The sequence below is a fragment of the Taudactylus pleione genome, unplaced genomic scaffold (genome assembly GCF_031769625.1).
Source record: "Taudactylus pleione unplaced genomic scaffold, aTauple2 ptg000053l, whole genome shotgun sequence".
Lineage (NCBI taxonomy): Eukaryota > Metazoa > Chordata > Amphibia > Anura > Myobatrachidae > Taudactylus > Taudactylus pleione.
Genome location: NW_028284455.1, coordinates 42,817,778 through 42,841,029, shown reverse-complemented (window position 1 = coordinate 42,841,029; position 23,252 = coordinate 42,817,778). Strand labels below are relative to the sequence as shown.

Genomic DNA, 23,252 nt, shown 5'->3' with positions numbered 1-23,252 from the left:
GACATACTGAACAAAAACCAGCCCAACCAGCGGTAAATTGGTTGTGGTGTGACAGAGGGCTGAACAAAGGAACAGGAGGTGTGCACTGAGTCACTCTGTCCTCTCCGTTGCTCCTCTGTATGCTGGAGGAGGCGTGGCTGTGGTCTGAGAATGTCCCAGCAGTGCACTGCCACACCTCCTCCCAGTGTTAGTGAGATTTGAATGTGTTGTGTCTCAAACGTGACTACCAGCTACGTTATCACAAATAAAACTAATTCTTGTTATTGTTGAAAGTGGGTAGTTAAAAAAGCAGATTCTGTTTAGTAAAGCAGGCCTAGACTAGTAAGGTACTTCAAATGGAGAAAAACAATTGTTTATAATTTTTCATTTTATTTGAAAACTGGAACCAATTCAGCTACAGCGAAGATCTATTGCGAAAATAGGACCTGTGAGTACTCTCAAACCAATCTTAAGTCCTTGGCAAGAAAAAAAAAATATTTGGTTGTTCCCCAGTGTTATCATGCAAAAGACTTAATTTTGAATGCTCAGACATGTTGAAAGTCCTTTTACTGCAAGAATCTGTTTTTCACAAGAGCCAGTGTTGACAGAACAGGATTATACAATTCACATCTCAGAACCCATGGACCTTCAGCTGTTCCTCCTTAACAATGCCAATCTGTAAGAAAACAGAACAGCATATTTACAAACACCAAGCACATTAGAGAATCCAAAGTAAAATAAACTGTGCAATGTCTTACTGATAAGAGGCATAATAGTAGGGATAACAACTAGGACTTGGATAACTACTGGCAGGAGAATGCTTACACAGGATACCTGTTAATAGTTTGGGGAGTGGTTAATGGTCGTAAAACTAGCATATTGTTTCCCTTGCAGGGTATTTAGTGCAATCACTTCCAACTCACACACTTTAACATTCAAAAAAGTGTGACCATATTTACTGTCATTGTTTGTAATTACTGCTTTTCCCTATTTCAATATAAAAAGGGACATCATTTATACTGGTTAAACAAATGAGAATTATATATTGCTGCAAACGCAGTTTCTTAAATACTTTGAAGTTACATAAAAACGTACCACTTTCAAATTATGAACCAAGGCAAAGAGTCTTGACAATCTGGGAAAAATGGCCATGCAGTCAGTACGTTAAACAAGCAATACCTTATCTATATAGTCCAATGAACAGAGAGAAAAAAAAAAAAAAAAAGCCTCCTATTCAGAGACATCCCTTTGTCTGGCCCACCACATGGACATAGCAATGTATTACCCAATCAACTCTACAGTTCTTTCATATAAGACCAGGGAAGTGAATGGCAGAAAACTATGGCTATTCATCTACTGCCTCATTGTCAAGCGAGTCACAAGGACACAGAGCCAATACAAAAAGCTGTATTCAACCACACGGCACAACCATGTATGTTTAAAGGAGATTCCATGATCAAACACAAGAGGTGGTTCAAAAGTGAACTCTAGTGCAAGAAATGCTCTCCAAGTTATTGTTTAACTCCCCCATAAGAAGTACTGTATATGTAATGCATTGTAGCAGCATGTGTCTAGACTACACATAGAATGGAGATTACATGCAATATATATAAAAAAAGTAAAGTCACATTACTTACTTCCATAAGAAATTGACAGATGTTCTTCCTCTGGTCACCCTGGAGTTGAATGACTTCACCGTATTCTGGATGCTCAATCACAGTACCATTACAGGCAAATTTCTGAAGAGAAAAAAAAAAAAAAAAACATGACATCAAATATTTGTAGACATTGTAGCTGAGAAGCCCATTTTGTCTTGGAATGGGTGGATTAACAAGTTTACATTGTATGTAATACCTATTTTCTGTAGGAAAAAGGTATTTTAAATTGTATAGCCGAGAGGTAATTGACTGCCTAGTGTTTACTTATTGCCATAGGCTCAGTGTACATGTCTGCTTTTCTCACTCGAAGCACGGATCAAAGACTGGGGTCAGTTTATAACCCCACAGGGGGTCAGGCTCACATGCCAATGAGACAGACCGACCAGCAAGGTGTCAAGTCTTTCTCCTAGCCAGCTGAGCTTCAAACAGGATAGTGAGCAATTAGGCTGCATAGACGTAGGCTGTGTTAGATGAAGTGTGAGATTATAAAAGTGTAATTACAATGATAACTAAGTCGGAGTTACGCCGTAGATCTTATTAGTAATATGCGCACCATGCAAAGACTGATATGACTTTTCCTTCTCTGAATTTCACAGGTAATTATCACTACTGCTCCCATCAGATGCTGTTTTATTGATTGCCACAGCACAGTTTTGAAAAATTTATATTCGGTAATTATCACTACTGCTATACTAAGAGCAATTTCTATAAAGAAAGTTAGGAATGTATTGTGAATCTGTGATGGTCAACTCCCCTCTCAAATTGTTTATCTTAGAATTTATTGCATCCCAATTTAGTGTGTTGAGCTCTGGGGGTGGGGTCCCAATCAGTGAGCACACAGAAACATGTTTGTAACTTTAGTTATTAGTGCTCACTAAGACTGCATAGACGTAGGCTATGTTAGATGAAAAGTGAGAGATTATAAGTGTAATTACAATAGGATAACTAAATCGGAGTTACGCCGGAGTTAAACTGGAGGAAAACAAACTGAAAACCTGAACACTTTCTGAACGACAACAAGCAACTTATTTATGTGAATTACCAAAATCAACATCTTCTGCTTCAGGATTATCCAGGAAACTCCATACTACACTCGCTGCTTGGACATTACAAATACTCCCCTATCTGTGAGCTGCTCTTGTTGATTGATCTTTGTTGATCATAACACTTCGGACTGGATCGACTTGGTACATTGTAATTTTGCCCTCATACTACATAAATTCTTGTATGTATTGCCTTTTCCCATTGTGTCACATCTATCCACTTTAATCATTTATTTAATAACTAATTCCTGCACCCATTACTCACACACCTCTCTTTATATATCACTTTCGGAGCTGCACTAATACATTATAATAATTTTATTTATATAGCGCTTTTCTCCTAAAGGACTCAAAATGCTTTACATTTACAGTACATTTACATTAGCAGCACTGTTCTTTTATCTCTATTTTTGAACATTTAACAACTTTAATCCACACTGTCTCTACATCACACAGCCTCCACTCCAGTTTTCATCTCACTTATTACCTCGTCCATAGCATGAACACTCTTACTTCAAACACCCTCCTTAATCAGTGCCCACATAATCCTCTACTTTATCCATCCCTATCCTCCCCCTCTTGTCTCCTATGCTTCTTGTTCCCCCTTTTTTCTCTCATCAGTCTGCTTTCCAACACTCTGCTTCTTTTCCCCCGCCATTACTGTTCCTCCATTCTCAACCACCTCCCTCCCTCCATGGCCTTGCTATCCCACAACTATGCCCACCTGGTTCTGCCTCCAGGGCTACCAAAAGAAATTCTGGGCCCGGGTACTGCAACATCCTGTGGGACCACAGCATGTTGGGCATGACTGCACCCATTTGTGGGTGGGCCTAGCATGTGAGACACACCCACTCACTGGAGCATGGCATAGCATCCAGCAGCTGGGATTAAAGTAGTCACTACTGTATTAGGATGGCGGGACAGTCCCATAATATATCCATTTTTTATCAGGATGTATGTAGATGCTAAAATGTAACAATAATTAAAGTGCTACAACTTTATTTTGTACATCTCTCATGTGAATAACACAAACAAAATCTATTTTCTGTCATAGGGATAGATGTATGATGGACTTAATCTTGACATAACATCAGGTTATCTTAAACACACACATACCGCAGTACATATCCTAACCCACTGCTCCATGCTCCTTCCTCACTATCTACCCCATCTGTGTCGCCCCTGTCTGTCTGCCCTTCCCCTTTAGAATGTAAGCTCTAACGAGCAGGGCCCTCATCCCTCACGTGCTTCTCCTCCCCCTAGTTATAGTATAATTTACTCCCAACTCCCCACAATGACACCTAACACCTGGTTGCTCATGTCCTGCTGCTGGTTATGCAGCTATGTTTATAAACCATGTCCTTGTCCTACATGGTTTTGTATTACTATTAACTGTTTTCTTGTGTGCTCATTTATGTACTGTGTAAGGCGCTGCGGAACCTTTGTGGCACCATATAAAGGATAATAATAATTACCTAACCCCTGCTCAGGTGACCAGGAGACCCTGTGTTAGTTACCTAAACAATGGTTTTGAATGGTTGTTGCTCCCTTTTATTATTTTGTTTACTTTTCTGGAAAGTGTAATGGTGCATACACGGTCAGATGAACGATTTTGCCAACAATTTGAACGCTGACTACATTAAATGAACGGAATCATCCAAATCTGACTGCAAACACATCAATGTCAGATATCACTATCTGACAAGCGGGAATGCGCATTGTTCATCTGACAAACGTGTCAGATATGAACGATTTTTAAAATAGTTATTATACAGATCTGAAGGAAAATCAGACTGTATGCACCTTTACTAATGGTGTGATTCTTCTTTATTATATTATTTGTGGCTTTTTGTACATAATATTTGAAGATATTCTTGAATTAAACATTAATTATAGTTCTGGACCTGTGTTTTTATGACCAAAGGCCTCATACAGCTCATGTCACCCATTTTTCTAAATATTGTTTTTTGTGTATGCAGGAGAGAGCAGAAGCTCACCTTATGCTTTAGCACGATATTCTACTTCTGCTAATGGCAGTTGCCAGGCTTAATAACCACTGAGGAAATTTGTAAAAGTCACAGGCGGTGATTCTCAGATTGGCGTATCTGGAGGGTCGGCCCGCAAGACCATGACAGACATGATGGACTTCAATACTTTATATTTGACATTTTGTTCCAGTAGGTCAGGGGTGGAACACACATCTGAGCATGACCTACCAGTTTAGAAAACTTGCTAGGCATGCTAGGATGTGTAGTTCAACAGTAGCTGGAGGGCCACTTATTGTCCACCTCTGCAGTAGGTCCTACATCATTTATATTATCAGAACTTGGCATTTAACAGAATTAACAGCATGATACACATAGGTTGTAGGATTATCACACAATTAGCAAGTTTGAACACTGAACTCTTTTCAGCACTTCCCCTTAATTATGCTCACCTGTTTAGCTTATGAAAATCATTAGTGTGCTGTAAAATTTTAAAACATTTAAGTTCAAAGAAAACAAGGTTTCCTTTATTTAGTACAAAATGCATAAATAGCCAGGTTTAAGCCTCAAAACAGTGACAGGCTTACCTTCTTAAATGCTTTTACTAGTTTCTTTTTGTCGTAATCATCTGCAATGCCCTGTACTGTAGTCAGAGTCTTTCTGCCGTTTCGTTGTTGAATTCTTATATGAATATAATCCTCAGTCCCTGCCGGGAGTAAGTCGTCACCCTTAGTTGCATCAGCAAAGGGGTCTGAAAAGAAAAAGCAACATAAGACCTGGTGACAGGTCCCCCTTAAACAACGATGCCTATACATGTAACTGATCAGAGAAATCCAAAAATCAATGCCAGCTCTAGCTTGTGTGCTGGTAACCACTAAGAAAATAGACAGGGAAACTGTTTGGCGTACCTAAAACAATAAAGATTAACTTAGCCTAATCACACTAGAAGCGCTTTATTGTTTGTTGTATTTGCTCAGAAAACAAGCAATGAGAGCATAGTTGTGCAGCTTACATTCTCAACTAGTCTACCTTGTTAGTACCCTTAAACATGTAAGTAGATCTATGTTCACCCTTAACCAGCATCAGAATAAAGCTGGGTACACATTAGCAGATGCGTACCCTGCTCGACATTGTCGGCGACGGGCCCAAACACGCAGCAAGTGTATAAACACTTGCCGATGCCAGGACTAACGGGGGTGGGTTGGAAGTGTCATCGTTAGCAATATTCAGTCGACCCGGCAGTTTGGGAGCGCATATTATGGGTAGACTAGACTACGTACCAGATATGTGGCTCCGATTAGCGGGATCGGACAACATTGCCTAATGTGTACCCACCTTAAGGTAATTAAGAAGAGGTTACCAAAATCCACCATTACAGTCCACATATTAAGGATATCCATGCTTGAGCACAGTTGACTTAATTAGTAGTAATTTCATTTAATTTAACCATCTGGACTCATGCATAGAAATTCCTAAAACCTGGACTGTAACGGTGGAGTTTGAGAATCTCTGTATTAAACAATACTATCAGGATCTCCCCACAGCTCCTCCCATTTCCAACCACCATGTAGTCTGATTTACCAAGCTGGCCTCAGTAGGAAACGCAGTCTGCAGATGGCGTTAGAATCTAGTAGCCTATGGGCTACAGTTTAGCAGATTCCTGTTACCCTCCACTGTATATGCACACTGCTTCCAGCTCTTCACCAATACAGGCTTTTATCTGAGCCAGACTCCAGGAAAGAGCCTTTTCAGAAATTCAACAGAAAATATGAAATCGTCACATTGTGAATTTAGGAATCAAATCTCTCTTTTTGGCGCCCAGAGCAATTCAATTGTTGCTCACTTCAAGTAAGAATAGCAGCGGCTGCACACATTGCTGCTCTGCATCCAAAGCAGAACCTTAAAGTGCGTACACAGGGGTCATTTTTCTCCCCGAACAAAATCATTCTGTGTCCCCGGCAGGGGTGTGCTCAGTGTTGTTAACGACACTGAGCACAAACACTGAACGAAATAAAGAATGATTTTGTGCAGTGCCGGCCTCACTCATCCCCGAACATGTTCAACCTGACAAATATATAGTCAGGTTGGACAGGAGGTTCGGGCCATGAACGGCAACTGCCAACGGGAGCGCGCATTGGTAGTTATTGTTCATCGTTTTGGGGCTGAAACTGGATGATGTTTTGGACGACTGAACTTTAACTACATAGTTATCGTTCAAGGGAAGAAAAAAAAAAAAAAAAAAAAAAAAAAAAAAAAAAAAGTTATGAGAGTCACCCCATTAGGCCCCGTGTTCAATTAGAAGCGAAGAGTCGAGATCCGCGGAAAAGTATCGCCGATTGCGACTTTTTGCCTGTTGGAAAAGCATCGCCATATTCAATTGCAGACACTTTTCGCATACACGAAAACGCAATGGGCGAAAAAAGTTGCCTATGAACAGGGGGAGAAAAAAAAGTGCAAGATCTTTATTTAGGGGTGCAAAGGCGGGGAAACCACTCAGCACCCTTCGGACAGCCCCCCAAAGGATAACAGAGGGGAACACCCCAAAAAATGACTTCAAAAAAGGGGGCTAAAAAGTGCAGAGTGAGGGTGCACACTTAAAAACTAGCGAAATAGACTTTTGGGGGTTCTGCAAGTAGGGGGTGAGGTTTTTTTTGATTGCAGGTGCCTGCTTCATGTGTGTCTACATTTTTAAAAACTTAACTGTAGTGACTTTAAACCATGCTTACACCCATTTTCATGTACCCCAAATTTGACAGGAGTACTTCTCTCCAAAAAACAAAAAAAAAAACTGCTTAATGCTATTCTTCACCACTTGTGCAAAGACACTAATTAGAAAAAATTAAGTACCCCTAATAGCTTTATTAGGGCTATTCAGTTGCCTGTACATTGATCCCCAAAGTTAGTGTATCATTTAGGTGGCGTTAGGCTGATTTCCCCAATTGAGACAGCACCTGGGGATGCGAGGAGAAATCCGACAAAAGTGCCGAGCGCACAGCTGTTTGCCGGCTTAGTGTGGCACTAACAGCCTCATGCCCGGCACTTCAGTCAGAATGCAGGTGACCGTGCCTTAACACCCCAGGTTAAGTCGTGAGAACCAGCATTCTCTGACTCAAACCAATTCCCAACAAGGCACACAGCGAGTTGTACTGAATAGCTGCTGGAGCTCTCCCGCGGCTATTCATCATCGCACTAAATTGAATTCGGCCTTATATGCATCATAGTGTCCGTTACAAATCTTCTATGTACGCAGCTTGTCTATGTCACTCAGCTACTTGCCAAACGAGAAATTCCGTAGACACCAGCATGCAGTCTCCCACCGACAGCAGACACCAAGGGCGGAATTCAATTGTTTTCGCGGCCCGGATCTCCCGTCTAAAGTGACGGGAGATCGCGGGCCGCTATTCCATTGTTCCAGCTTTTGCGCTGATTGCACCCAAAGTGGTAGCGTAAATCGGCTCGGCCAACCCCGACCAAAGTGCTGGGTGCAATCGCGAAAAGTGCCATTTGGGCACCCAAACAGGTCACTTTACGCCAATTTCAGCTCGCACCCCTCTGGGGCCAAGAGCTGAAATGGAACACTGGCAGCTGACCGGGCTAACAGGAGCAACAATTGAATAGCTCCGTCAGGCACGATTGGGAGCTAGAAACAATTGAATTCCACCCAGTGTTTAGCGATAATGAAGCTGTGGCATTTTAAGTTGTATACAAGTTTACATGCTACAAATCTTAAATTTATACAAATACATTAAACCAGTTTTAACAGTCATATGGAGTGGATTATAGAATATATAAAGGAAATTCACATCAGTTTTAAGTGCTGAGTTTAAGTCTTTGCGAACCCCCATGGCACCAATAATCTAGTTAATGAAGCTGAAGTGCCAGCAAGCAGGTTGTACACTCATGTTGTTTATAGGGCAAGTACCAATCAATGTAGAGATACATGCTTACAGAGCGCTCACATAAACGGCACCATAATCCAGCAGCAGTCATGTACCATCATTAGGCTTCAGCAATGAAATAGAACCCCACAGGGGGAGCACAGCGGCAATGGCATCTGGTGTTAGAGGCCACCCCGCCCTCCCCAGCACACAACATGGCGCCATCTTGTGAGAGAAAGACAATAAGCTGAGCCTGAGGGGACATCGCCGAGCTGTAAGGCGGAGGCCCGGCACTAGCCGTACACATCACATATCCCTAAGACGCAGCATTACAGCAACGGGGGACACAGGGAGGGCTATAGCCGTTTTTATCAATATTATAATAATGATACACAGCAGGGGGGCAACGGGAGATGGCAGCGAGCTCTCACCGAAAGAGTTGAGGTTCTGGATAGAGGACATGCGATATTATTACGAGCACGGAGTGCAGAGGAAAAGGCTGGCGGCGGCCGGAGCGGAGAAGGTAGAGCGTACGCTGGTAGTCCTGGGCGGGCGGAGCTGCGACTACTGTCCTCTCTCTTTGGATGCAGGGAACACACAGGCGACGAGGAGCCAAACACCAGCTAGAAGAGCGGCCTGACAGAACCCGAGCCTGCTCGCTTACAGTCTAGAAACAAAATGGCCAAGCTGCGGCTTTTTAGATGCCCTCAAAGACACCGGCCCTGTGACGCGCCCTCCCCGGCATGGTGACGTGTGGGAGATGTAGTCTCCAGCCCTCTCCTCTGCAAGCACAGGCTGCAGTGACTAGGAGAAGGAAGTCGCATAGTGCACTACATTTCCCACAATGCCCAGCGGCGTGCGGAGGCTCTGTTGGGCTGAGTCACGAGCGGTGCCGGGAGGGGGGAGCAGCCGGCTAAGGGCGTGATGTTGTGGAAGAAAGAGGAGGGTGGTTGCTGTTTACTCAAAGTTTTGTTTATAGAGGAGTGACGAGAGTGACTGTGTATGTAGGGATGTAGCTGTGCGACTCTGTAGCCATTTTGTTTCAGGCTATTTTCAATGGGGCAGGGATGGCCATCGGTGGTGTAACCATCGATTGCTAACATCGATTGTATAATAGCAAGTAACCATCGATGATTACAAACTGTTTACTGGATGACCATCGCTGGTTTCACCAACCAATGGTCATCCCTGTCTTTTGACTAACTGGCCCTTAGGCCAATCAGAGCATGGGGGTGGGGATTCACAGGAAAAAAACATTTGGTTATGCTTTTACATCGCTGAAAGGAACTGGTACTCCCTCATCGATGTCAAAAACATTCGACATCGGCCATACACCATCGATGATTTTGAATCATCGATGGTCGATGGCCATCCCTACAATGGGGGTGCAATGAAGCTTTCTCTTTGGAATTGGACTTTTACATTCCTTACAATGAGAAGTTTGAATTTTCTAAGGCAAATAAAGCTGTATCGCAAACTTTTCCCAATTATATAAGTAAAATGATAGTGAACACAGGTAGATCATGTTATGTGCCCTTGAGTAAGGTGTTTGGCGGTGAACCGAAATGTCCGTTAGCCTGTGATAACAGGAGGATGCCTGGCTCTATTTCACCATGACACTATATGGGGGGAATTCAATTAGGCATGGGGTTTACCTCGTAGCTATTTGAACGCAATACAAGATTCATTTGCTGCTGGAACCCCACATGCTAAGCCCCAGAATGTGGATTTTTTACTCAGTAGCTACAAGGAAAAATTTGTGTTAAAATGCAGGCTCTGTGCGCGTTCCAGCACTGTGCGCGTTAAACCATGGTTTACTGGATAAGGACGATGCAGATTAATGAACAGTCCTAGGTGTGAAACCCGAAGCTATTTCCTACTCAGCAAACCCCACGCCTATGTGGGAATTATGGGTAGTAGCCAGCACTGGGATTGTGTGTCTGATCCCAGCGCCTGAAGTATAGGTGCAGGCAAGGGAGATGTGTCCCCTGTGGGTTCAGTGGCCAGCGCTGGGACAGTGTGTTTGTTCCCAGTGCCAGTCCAGAAACAGTGGTGGCGGGTGAGAATTGTCCCCAGTCGCGAGTTGACTATAGCTCGCCGGCCAGTAGCCTTGATGCAGTGGCGGCAATTTAAATTTGGCACCAGCTGCAAGCCAATCGCGGCCCGGAAGCCAAAAGTAAGTGCCCGTGGCGTGCCAATCGTGGCTCGCCACATCATGGTTGGTCCCGCCCACAGTGTCTGACGTCAGATGGCACCGGGCAGAAGAGCTCAAACCGTCAGCAGCGAGTGAAGAGAAAGGATCTCCCTGTAAGAGCTCGAGCGGCCAGAAGATGGCGAGATCAAGCATAAGATGGTAGGCACGGCCATTAAAGACCAGAAGGCGGTGACTGAGCATTGAGGACAGCAGGAGGTAAAGCTTCAGCTGAGTGCCGGAGAGGACTGCAGCATACCTCCCAACCTTAGTTCTCTCCGAAGAAGGCGCACCCGAAAAGGAGGTGGGGCTTCAATGAAATAGGCGTGGCCTCTTAGAAGCGGGGCGTAGCCTCGCGGGGACCCCCCGTTTATGGCACTATAGGGGGCGTGCCCCAGGCTTTCCTTACATAGGTGAACAGATGCTGTGCACATGCGCACGGCATCTGTTCACCTGCTGGACATCCGCTGCTTTGCTATGCAGAGCAGCGGTATGTGCTCTACCAACTTCCCCTCCACCGCGTGACACTGCGGCCCACAGGTGGGACAGCGGGACAGTCCCAGAAAAACAGGACTGTCCCACTAAATGCGGGACAATTGGGAGGTATGCTGCAGTGGTGGAATGCAAAAGAAATGCAAAATAGCGAGCGCATGTTTCGTTGGCTCGCTCAGACATAGAGGAGTCAACAGACCGCAAAGAGCGAGCGCTCAATTTAAATAGCCGGCCCCTTTTTCTGAATGAGCGAGCGCAAATAGCGTCCAGCTCTGAATCAGGCCCTAAGTCCCATAGCATTACCATTATGACAGAATTATTAACTGCTGTTATATTAATTATTGTACATAGTGTATACAGCATTTTAGTTACAATTATAAGACAGTAGTATATATATAATTATGCCGCACTATTTTTTATGAAAAATATGTCATGTAAGTGGAAGCTGCCATGTCTACAAACAAATGTTTAGATTGTATACTTTTTTGGATTGGATGTGTAAAATAGATATAAAACCATTCAACCTATATTTGTTAAAAAGTTTTTAAAGAGCTTTATCTCCAGCTATTAATATAAATTGTTGGAAGTAAATATATATATACAGTCAGGTGCATAAATATTGGGACATTGACAGAATTTTGATGTTTTAGCCTCTATTCACCACCACAATGGCTTTGAAATGAAACAAACAAGATGTGCTTTAACTGCAGACTTTCAGATTTAATTTGAGGGTAATTACATCCAAATCAGGAGAACGGTGTAGGAATTACAACGGTTTCTATATGTGCCTCCCACTTTTTAAGGGGCCAAAAGTAATGGGACTATCAACTCAAAATCTATTTCATGGACAGGTGTGGGCTAGTCCCTCATTATGTCATTATCAATTAAGCATGTAAAAGGTCTGGAGTTGATTCTAGGTGTGACATTTGCATTTGGAATCAGTTGCTGTCGACTCTCAATATGAGATCCAAAGAGCTGTCACTATCAGTGAAGCAAGCCATCATTAGGCTGAAAAATCAAAACAAACCCATCAGAGAGATAGCAAAAACATTAGGTGTGGCCAAATCAACTGTTTGGAACATTCTTAAAAAGAAAGAACGCACCGGAGAGCTCAGCAACACCAAAAGACCACGGAAAACAACTGTGGTGGATGACAGAAGAATTATTTCCCTGGTGAAGAAAAACCCCTTCACAACAGTTGGCCAAATCAAGAACACTCTCCAGGAGGTAGGTGTATATGTGTCAAAGTCAACAATCAAGAGAAGACTTCACAAAAGTGAATATAGAGGGCTCACCACAAGATGTAAACCATTGGTGAGCCACAAAAACAGGAAGACCAGATTAGAGTTTGCCAAACAACATCTAAAAAAGCCATTACAGTTCTGGAACAACATCCTATGGACAGATGAGACAAAGATCAACTTGTAAAAAGGAGAAAAAAGGAAACTCTGTTTGGTGAGCACTCTAAACTGTCGTAAATCTTATGTATAATAAAACATAACTTTTAATATTTGATCTTTAAAATAGACTCACTGTTGTACACAACACTTCACAGGTATCAAAAAAATATATTAATTCTAACAAACATGTAATAATAGTGAAATACATACTCCCTCCAATATATCAAGAGATGGCGAAATATACAGATAATAGAATTCAATTATAATCAAGCTTACATAGCATAATTTATGCAAACATCGGTTTAACCCCTAATGCATAACATCAATGTTCCCTAAATTATCGAATTTAGAAAAGTCCGGGCATAGAAGCTGTCAAACCTCATTCTACTGCTCCTCACTTAGACCAAAGTCCATCTATGAGGAGTGAGAGATTACCGGAAAGGCAGGTTGCCCATGGAAACAACAGTATAACCGCAGTGTTACTCAAGTTTTCATTTCTGCTGTTATGGGTCTTACTATATTAGAATTGGACCCCTAATGAGAGAACTACTAAGCTTGAGATAACCGTCGGTTAATAGAGGAATAGAGAAGTGACAATAAGGGATAGAATATAATGATATATGATAACAAAATAAATCACTGATCATATTCATTAGAATGATTTCTCATAATAAGTCAGTGGTTGAAGTGAGAACCAATATGACTGACTGTCTAATCAGTGATACTTAGTCATTATATCCATCATAATTGCTGTTAGCAATAAACTCCCATTGCATGTATATAAACATAAATATCCCAATGATTGTTATTATTAAACAGAAGTAACTTAATTTTATATCATTTATTCAGCATCCTGAGCAAATAGTCACATTAAGACATGTATTCCCTTGAAACTTTGTATATAACAGAAAATGCAACAAACTAGATTGTCATATGTCTAGCAAAATATATGACATTGAAACAAATGTTTTAGTAGAAGATTATTAAGGTGGATATACAATACAAGGTATAGAAAAGGTGTTTTAAATCAACCTGTGACTAAATCACATATAGACTCTGTCCCAGTGAAACACTTTTATCGGATACGAGCATTAAACTCCATTAGCATGATTTGTGTCATTTACAGCAGATTATATTGATAATTAGACACATCTGAGTTGTCACTGTTTGTCGTATAGTACACCAGATGATTTCCGTACAGACAATTACATCTGATATAACATTTTAGCAACATAACCAATTTATCAGAAAACGGAGTGACTGCATATACTCGAATACATCTATGTTGCCGAAATAAAAGAGAAAAGCTGTGATGATGTTCAAGTGAATAATTCTATAGTATACAGCATAGTGCAAAATTAATTATGTCAGAATAAAGTCGTAGGTGACCCTTTCATTTGTCTTATTTGTTTTTCAGGTTGAACCTCATATAGCACATGTTCTATCTATCAGTGTAATTGGTACTGTGATCCTCTGCGTTTTAATGGATATAGACAACAGGCTAGATTAGCATAATTAGTACATTTATTCTTTTTTATACTGACAACATGTTAATTCATTTCAACGTATCTAGATAGTCACATTAGAGTGTAACTGTAAATAACTTCCATTTATGATTAATATACCCAGTAATTGATATAGAGATCTAAGATCATAAGCATATAAATATATACATCATTGAGAGCATTAGTACAGAGAAAACTCTGGGAATAGGGAACCTGATGGAGGTATGAGTCGTGTAATGTCCACAGACACCCGATGCTGCCTTGCTGACCCCAATGCGCGTTTCGCCATGCTGGCTTGGTCACGGCCATCACATCATTTCCTCCGTGACCAAGCCAGCCAGCGTTTGTTTATATATTGTGACACAGTCAGATTAGGAGGTCCCTCTCCTGGGTATGGGACTCCTTCCTTACACACACACAGCAGCAGGGAAGCAGCACACCAGTCTGGAAGCGAGTACAAGCTGGTCGGCGCCAGTCTTTATTGTGCAAAACAGAAACAACAAAAGAAACCATAAACATAAAACCTAGCCCTGGCCGGGCTCTAACTTTACAGGTGGTTCCCTCACTACCAGAACCTGGCAGGGCCTAATGCCCTCACCAGCAAACAAGGCACAGCACAACACTCACAGTTAGGTTTTCCAGTGTCTCTGAGCAAACTCCCTGTCTGCTCTCCCAGGTGAGACAATCAGCCCTCAACACACTAGGCTTATATTGGCCACCCTCAGGTGGGAACCCAATCAAGCCTGTTACCAGGCTGCGAGAACCAAAACCTGGAGTGGCCGTGGGTGGAGCACTCCCTCTCCTCTCACCCACAACCCCCAGGTCCCAAACCGGCTTTCAAAAAGCCGAAACTCAAGCCTGCTACACTGCAGACTTTCTCCTGGGGGTTTAAAACACAAAAGACAGGAATCTGGGACAAATGTACCTGCCACAGACCACTTTACCAGTGATCCTATCACATATCCCCCCCCCTTTGTTTCGACCTGTGGGGCGGAACAACTGAAGCCCCCAAACAATGAACGCGTGACAACGCGTCAGCATTGGCCAGCTGGCTTCCTGGCCTGTGTTCCACTGAAAATGTAAAAGTTTGTAACGCCAAGAACCATCTTGTAATTCTCGCATTACTGTCCTTATTTTCAGACATCCACTTCAGAGGGGCATGGTCAGTGATCAATTTGAACTTTCTTCTGACCAAGTAGTACCTGAGAGCCTCTAACGCCCACTTTATGGCCAACGCCTCCTCCACTGTGGCATAGTTTCTCTCATATATATTCAACTTTCTGCTAAGATAGAAAATAGGGTGTTCCTCACCCTCCTTGTTCTGGGACAGGACCGCTCCTACACCTACTTCTGATGCATCAGTTTGTACTATGAATTCCCTTTCAAAATTAGGAGTCATCAGGACTGGTTGGGAACACAACGCTACTTTCAACTCCTGAAAAGCTTTCTCTGCCTCAGGAGTCCATTCTACCATGACTTTTTGTTTGCCTTTGGTCAGGTCAGTCAGTGGGACTGCCATGGTGGCAAAGTTGGGTATAAACCTCCTGTAGTACCCCGTAATTCCCAAGAAGGCTCTCACCTGCTTCTTATTCAGAGGCCGTGGCCAGTTTTGTATGGCATCAACTTTATTGAGCTGAGGCTTTATCAGGCCTCTGCCAATGGTGTATCCCAGATATTTTACTTCCTCCATGCCTAGACAACACTCTTTTGGGTTGGCTGTCAAACCTGCCTTATAGATGGAGTCCAACACTGCTTGTACCCTGGGTAAGTGAGACTGCCAATCAGGACTATGAACGACCACGTCATCCAGATAAGCAGCCGCATACCGTCTATGGGGCCTTAGAATCCTGTCCATCATTCTTTGGAAGGTAGCAGGTGCCCCATGTAGCCTGAAGGGCAACATCTTGTACTGAAACAAGCCCTCTGGCGCTGAAAAAGCTGTCTTTTGTTTGGCGCTCTCGGTTAACGGTACTTGCCAATACCCTTTGGTTAGGTCAAGAGTGGTTAAATACCTTGCCGTCCCTAGTCTCTCAATCAGTTCATCCACTCTTGGCATCGGGTAGGCATCGAATTTTGAAACACTGTTCAACTTTCGGAAGTCATTGCAGAAACGCACACTCCCGTCGGGCTTTGGAATCAACACAATGGGACTTGACCATTCACTATGTGATTCTTCAATAACCCCTAACTCTAGCATATTTTGAATTTCTTTCGACACCGATTCTCTTTGTGCTTCTGGTAACCTATAGGGCTTTAGATTAACTTTAACCCCTGGGTCAGTGATGATGTCATGTTTAATGACCGAGGTTTTCCCAGGTACGTCAGAGAACAGCACCCTATTTCTAATCAGAAACTCCTTGACCTCTTGTTGTTGAATTGCCGACAGGGTTTTTGCCACTGTCACTTCGGGAACTAAGGGCCCTGGACTTACTGGAGGGTCTCGGACGGCCGACAGTACCGTTCTATCTTTCCAGGGCTTTAACAGATTTATATGGTATATCTGTTCTGGCTTTCTTTTCCCCGGCTGGTAAACTTTGTAATTGACCTGCCCCACTCTTTCTAAGATTTCAAAGGGCCCTTGCCATTTAGCCAAAAGTTTATTTTCCACAGTGGGAACCAATACTAACACTCTGTCCCCAGGAGCAAAGCTGCGTAACCGAGCATTGCGGTTGTATACCCTCTGCTGTGCCTGTTGAGCCTGTTCCAGGTGCTCTCTCACTATCGGCACTACCGCAGCAATTCTCTCTTGCATTTGAGAAACATACTCAATCACCGTTTTGTAAGGACTAGACTGCCCCTCCCATGTCTCTTTGGCAATGTCTAGTAACCCCCTTGGGTGTCTCCCATACAACAAGTCGAAGGGTGAAAACCCGGTGGAGGACTGGGGAACTTCTCTTATGGCCAACAATAAATACGGCAATAAGTAATCCCAATCCCTACCATCCTTGTCGACCACTTTCCTAAGCATGTGTTTTAACGTCTTGTTAAACCTCTCGACCAGCCCATCGGTTTGGGGGTGATAAACCGAAGTTCTTAACTGTTCGATTTTGAACAGGCGGCATAACTCTTTCATGACTTTGGACATAAACGGTGTACCCTGGTCAGTTAGTATCTCCTTAGGTATACCCAGCCTGCTAAAGACATGAACTAGCTCTGGCAATGGTCTTGGTTGACGTATTGCGCAACGGGATCGCTTCCGGGTACCTGGTAGCGTAATCCATTATGACCAGAATATACTGGTGTCCCCTGGCAGACTTCATTAAGGGTCCAACCAAATCCATCGCTATTCTTTCAAACGGCACCTCTATAATAGGCAATGGAACTAGTGGACCCTTAAAATGTGGCCTGGGAGCATGATACTGACACTCAGGGCAGGATGCGCAAAAGTCAGATACCTCTTTATGAAGCCCAGGCCAGAAAAACCTCTGCATTATTCGCTCAGTGGTTTTCTCTACGACTAGATGGCCTGCCGTTATATGACCATGGGCCAGATCCAACACTGTTCTTCTGTAGGCTTTGGGAACTATTAGTTGTTCCACAACATCTTCCCCCTTCTTAGTCACCTGATATAACAAATCCTGCCACATTGCCATGTGGGGATAGGACAAAGGACTATCAGGGTCTCCGGGTTTACCATCAACTACTTTTACATTCTCCCTGGCTTTTACCAAAGTAGGGTCATTCAACTGCTCCACGGCAAAGACCTCTCTTCTGACCTCTAAATCAGGCAGATGATCACCTGGCCCAACAACACTTCCCATCTCAATGGGAGGCACATCAGTTGGCGGGCCACCGTCACGCTCCGCATTCTCTAGTTCGCCAATCATAGTAGAAAAAGGGAATAACTCTGACTCAGAAGAAACTCCCTCCTCCACTACATCGACAACCTTCTCAAATGGATCGGGGTTGTTCATCTCTGGAACAAAACGGCTTTCCCACAACTTCCAGAAGTGAGCAAAGTCTCTCCCCAATATTGCATCGTACATCAGACCATGCACCAAACCTACAGAAACTATAGCAGAACCACATGGTGTCTCGATGTTCACCTCGGCAGTAACATAATATCGAGTATCCCCATGTATGCAGGTCACACCAACAGCTCAGCTTTTATAAGTGTCACCAAGCTACCAGAGTCTGACAGTGCCTCTACTCGGTTGCCATCTACAGTGAGTACACACATGTGCTTATCAGTCTCAGCCTGCCAGTCAGCCGTACAGGCTATCTGTGCAAAGAACGACCCCCTGCGGTAGACATGAGCAGTATCACATTGCATAGGTTCAGTTATAAGTGAACAATTAGCGGCAATATGGCCGAAGCCACCACATCGGAAACACTGAGTCATCTTAATGTCTAGTCGTTTACGGGGCAAGAACCTTCCCGGTCTGGCAGGCCTGTCTCCAGGTTCTACACCATCAGTCTTAGGTACATTCCACCGCCCAGCACCCTTCTCCCCTGGAACTGTCTTACCAGTGTCTGTGGGAGTTCGCCGGTGCGCCATTGGGGCTCGGTGGGGCATACTCATCAGCTCCTCAGCCGCCACGTACCTCTCCACCAGCTCGACCAACTGGTCCACGGACTTAGGGTCTGCATGGCTCACCCACTTGCGCAGAGTCACAGGTAATGATCGCAGGTACCGGTCCATCACGACCCTTTCCACGATCTGTGGTCCCATCAGCGTCTCGGGCTGTAGCCATTTTGAGGACAGATGGACGAGGTCATGCATCTGTGAACGTGGAGGCTTGTCCTTATGGAACTCCCAGCGGTGGACCTGTTGGGCAAGAACAAAGGTGGTGACTCCCAAGCGAGTTAGGATCTCCTGTTTTAGTTTTTTATAGTCCTTGGCATCAGCCAGGCATAAGTCGAAATAGGCCTTTTGTGGCTCCCCAGACAAAAAAGGTGCCATCAGACTTGCCCACTGCTCCTGGGGCCAACTCTCCGTTTCGGCCGTTCTTTCAAATGCGGCAAGATAGGCCTCCACATCATCGCCCGAAGTCATCTTTTGGAGGAAGTGACTGGCTCGTACGAAGTGAGTGGTGGTGGGAGGACCAGTAGTAACATCTCTGGGCCGTGCGACCAGGTGCTGTACCACCTCTCTTATGGCCTGGCTGTTTTCCGCTAAGGCCTAGCGGGTTTCCTCGATGGCGACCTGTTGTTGCCTCTGGGCTGTCTCCAAGGCCAACAGTTGCACCATAGTGGATTCCTGCTGAGCCCTGGTAGATTCCTGCTGAGCCCAGGTAGATTCCTGCTGAAGTTTGTTCGTCTCCTGCTGAGCTCTGGTAGATTCCTGCTGAGCTGTTGTAGCTTGGAGCAAGGCCTTAATAATGTCCTCCATTTTGTCCTGGGGTGTAGGTTAGAAGCTGAACCTTCCCTCTCTGAGCATTGGCTGACGCCTCCTCGATGGGACTCCAAGGACACAGTGTTATTTCCACACTCACAAATTGGGTGTCTGTCCATTTAATTTTTAAATGGAAAGTTTTCCTCTCGCTGCAACTTCAGTGTGTGTGGATGCCCGCATTCTCCACCATATTGTGACACAGTCAGATTAGGAGGTCCCTCTCCTGGGTAGGGGACTCCTTCCTTACACACACACAGCAGCAGGGAAGCAGCACACCAGTCTGGAAGCGAGTACAAGCTGGTCGGCGCCAGTCTTTATTGTGCAAAACAGAAACAACAAAAGAAACCATAAACATAAAACCTAGCCCTGGCCGGGCTCTAACTTTACAGGTGGTTCCCTCACTACCAGAACCTGGCAGGGCCTAATGCCCTCACCAGCAAACAAGGCACAGCACAACACTCACAGTTAGGTTTTCCAGTGTCTCTGAGCAAACTCCCTGTCTGCTCTCCCAGGTGAGACAATCAGCCCTCAACACACTAGGCTTATATTGGCCACCCTCAGGTGGGAACCCAATCAAGCCTGTTACCAGGCTGCGAGAACCAAAACCTGGAGTGGCCGTGGGTGGAGCCCTCCCTCTCCTCTCACCCACAACCCCCAGGTCCCAAACCGGCTTTTCAAAAAGCCGAAACTCAAGCCTGCTACACTGCAGACTTTCTCCTGGGGGTTTAAAACACAAAAGACAGGAATCTGGGACAAATGTACCTGCCACAGACCACTTTACCAGTGATCCTATCACAATATGTAAATGAGCGGATTGAGGTCCTCAGTGATTGGCTCAGTGTGATCTTATAGTGAAGGGAGAACGTCAGCCAGGCCAGCCCTCTGACGAAGTGGATTATGAAACGCGTTAGGGTGTGGCCTGACTGACGCAGTGTGTTCACCCTCTAGTGTCCTCGTGGTGAGAAGCTCCGGAGGTTCAACCGATCGCGATATTGAGCGGGCTCATTGAGCGGTATGGAGACCGAGGAGATCAGCAGCCGGGACGGAGTTCTGCCTTATGGGTGCAGTAAATATCATGTGGTATCCAGCCCACAGTGTGTATTAAATTGGTACGAGTCCACCTTTCTTGTGTTTGGAGATGTGGATATGTTTGTAATAAGTTGATTCATGCACGATATATAGCACCCCCTTCTTTTCTTCTCTTCCTATAGTAGATCATTTGTGCCCAATTGAATCCAGGGTAATTTGAAGGGGATCTGCTGTCTTTAAATATAGGACCTGAGTGCTACATGCCCACAGACGTTGTGGAGGATTTGTGCTGGACTATTGAGACTTTATATAAGGACAACTTTATAAGTGATCAGCGCACGGGTACTTGTGTATTTGTGTATCTCTTTGTGGATTCAATATCTTTGTTGCTGCAGATTACTGTGCTGTGTTATTAAGAATATTTGCATTCATTTTTGTATAAGGCATACAGCAGACTATTGTGCTGTGCTATTTGTGTAATATTTATTGCACAAGGTTTACATCTGAAGGAAAAATGTTTAGAAATAGTGATTTAAGACTAAAAAGATCTCAACAATGTGCTAGAATTTTTGATGAAAATAATATACCAGTTAGTAGCCAGGTTAAAGAACCTATAATGGAAACTGATTTAAATCAATTAGAAAGACTACTGCTTAAGGAAACTAAGACTTGGTGGGACATAATGGGGCTTGAAAATTATGTAAAATGTGTGAGAGTACCACGAGGCCTTAGATTGTCAAAAAATCCAACAATGGGCCACAATAATGATAAATTCATGAAGGAGTGGCATAGAATATTAAATGAATGTTCAGTAGCATTGATGAAGCTTTTGATTTTTGAAAAAAAGAAAGTCTTAAAGGATATTGAAAAAGAACTGACTATTCTTAAGTCCAAATGTGAATTGATTAAGAACACCGAGCAGTTTTTGAAAGCAAAAAAAGAGATAGACAAAAAAGTGATGAATATAGAAGACAAAGTTATTGATACTAAACTACATAAACATCTAAGGGATAAGAATGACTATGATAGAGACGAAGTAAGAACTTGGCATATCAAACATGATGTGAGAAATAAGAGAGTACAAAATTTCAAAAATTCCCCATATAGAGGAGAAAAGAAAAATTGGAGAGATCAGAGCAATTCATCCCATAGGAATAAAATTGAGGAAATTAGTTATACTCATAATGAAAGAGAGTTGAGACCCAGCTATAAAGGAAGTTGGGAGTTCCCAAAAAGGGGAGGGTCCTATATCCCTAAAAAAACGATTGCAGGAAATGTCATGCATAAAAATAGATTTGAGCCTCTGACAATGGGACTAGATGACACTAAATCAGCAAGGATTTTATAGGAAAACTCAGCCGCCCACGTTATCAACATCAGACTTTAGGAAATCAAACCCCTTTAGGGGTAAAATGAAGGTGGGGAGACCACGAGGCAAAAGAGCTAACAAAAAGAGCTCCAAAAAAGATGACCATGTAGATTCAGAGATTAAAACAGGTATTTTCAATACAGGTATATCTAAATACCAGTTAACATCTGATGAGAATAGAGTATTGGAGAAAGGCTTGTCCTATGCTCCATCATGTGCTATTAATACATTTAACCTTTACATTGATTTGAATTTATATATTAGAAAGCTAACACTCAAAAGACACTTTTTAAGGCAGTCTGATGCAATTATTGATAACTGGGAAGGACATAATAAAGATTCTGAGGTTGTTGGCTCTGGATTAAAACCAAAATGTACCTTTTATCCAATAGAATCTAAAGGTCTTTACGTGGAGTTATTTTCTCAAATGGTAAAGAAAGAAATTGAAGGTCTAGATACTACATTGAAAAATAGGCAGAGGAATTTTACAAAAAGAGAAATGGATGCCTTACAAAATTTGGCAAGTAATCATGAGACAATAAAAAGTGCGGATAAGGGGGAGGTATTATAATAATGGATAGGGATTATTACAAATCTGAATCTTATAGATTATTAAATGATGTAGAGTCTTATAAAAAATTGGACAAAGACCCGACTCAAGAATATCTAAAAGAATTAAATTTACTCCTCACAAAAGGATTAATAAATAAATGTATAACAAAAGAAGAGTATAATTATCTTTATAATGAATATCCTAAAATTACAACATTCTATCAGATACCCAAGATTCATAAACATCTAACTAGACCCCCTGGTAGACCAATAATTGCTGGAATAGGGTCATTAACTTCTAGAATCTCAGAATATGTGGATATATATATATATATATAAAAATATGTGGTTGGATTAGAATCCTATGTGAGAGACTAAACACATATATTACAGATTATAAATAAAATAAAATGGTGTGATACATACAAATGGTGTACAATAGACATGACATCTTTATATACGTCAATCCCGCATGATAAAGGCATAAATGCAGTGAGAAAGGCCTTAGAAAAAGATCCAAATATGGAGAGAACTAAGATAGATTTAATCTGTGAGTGTCTACTGTTTGTATTGAAATATAATTATTTCACTTTTCTAGATGATTGGTTTGTCCAAACGTGCGGGACAGCTATGGGTACGATTTGTGCACCGAGTCTAGCTAATATATATATATGGGAGAATGGGAATCTGAGATACTTAGAGGGGAAGTTATGGAACATATTATTTTGTTTAAACATTTTATAGACGATATATTAATAAGATGGGATGGAGAGGAAACACAATTCTCAGTATTCATGGACCTTATTAATAGGAATGATTATAAGTTGAAATTCACT

At 42.9% G+C, this 23,252-nt stretch overlaps 1 protein-coding gene across 1 annotated transcript; it reads right to left on the bottom strand.

The window, feature by feature from the left end:
• Positions 1–349: 349 nt before the first annotated feature.
• On the bottom strand, positions 350–9,248 carry EIF1B (eukaryotic translation initiation factor 1B). Its single transcript, XM_088462823.1, has 4 exons — positions 8,975–9,248; positions 5,253–5,416; positions 1,617–1,718; positions 350–655 (listed from the first exon to the last, which is right to left on the bottom strand). The coding sequence occupies exons 1-4, from the start codon at positions 9,003–9,005 to the stop codon at positions 611–613; spliced, it is 342 nt and encodes a 113-aa protein (XP_088318949.1). The 5' UTR covers positions 9,006–9,248; the 3' UTR covers positions 350–610.
• Positions 9,249–23,252: the final 14,004 nt, after the last annotated feature.

Coding starts and splice junctions, on each gene's coding strand:
- EIF1B (XM_088462823.1), bottom strand. CDS start 9,005: ATGTCCTCTATCCAGAACCTCAACTCTTTCG. Junction 5,417..8,974: donor CCAGAACCTCAACTCTTTCG/GTGAGAGCTCGC, acceptor TTTTCTTTTCAG/ACCCCTTTGCTGATGCAACT. Junction 656..1,616: donor TCTGTCAATTTCTTATGGAA/GTAAGTAATGTG, acceptor GTTTTCTTACAG/ATTGGCATTGTTAAGGAGGA.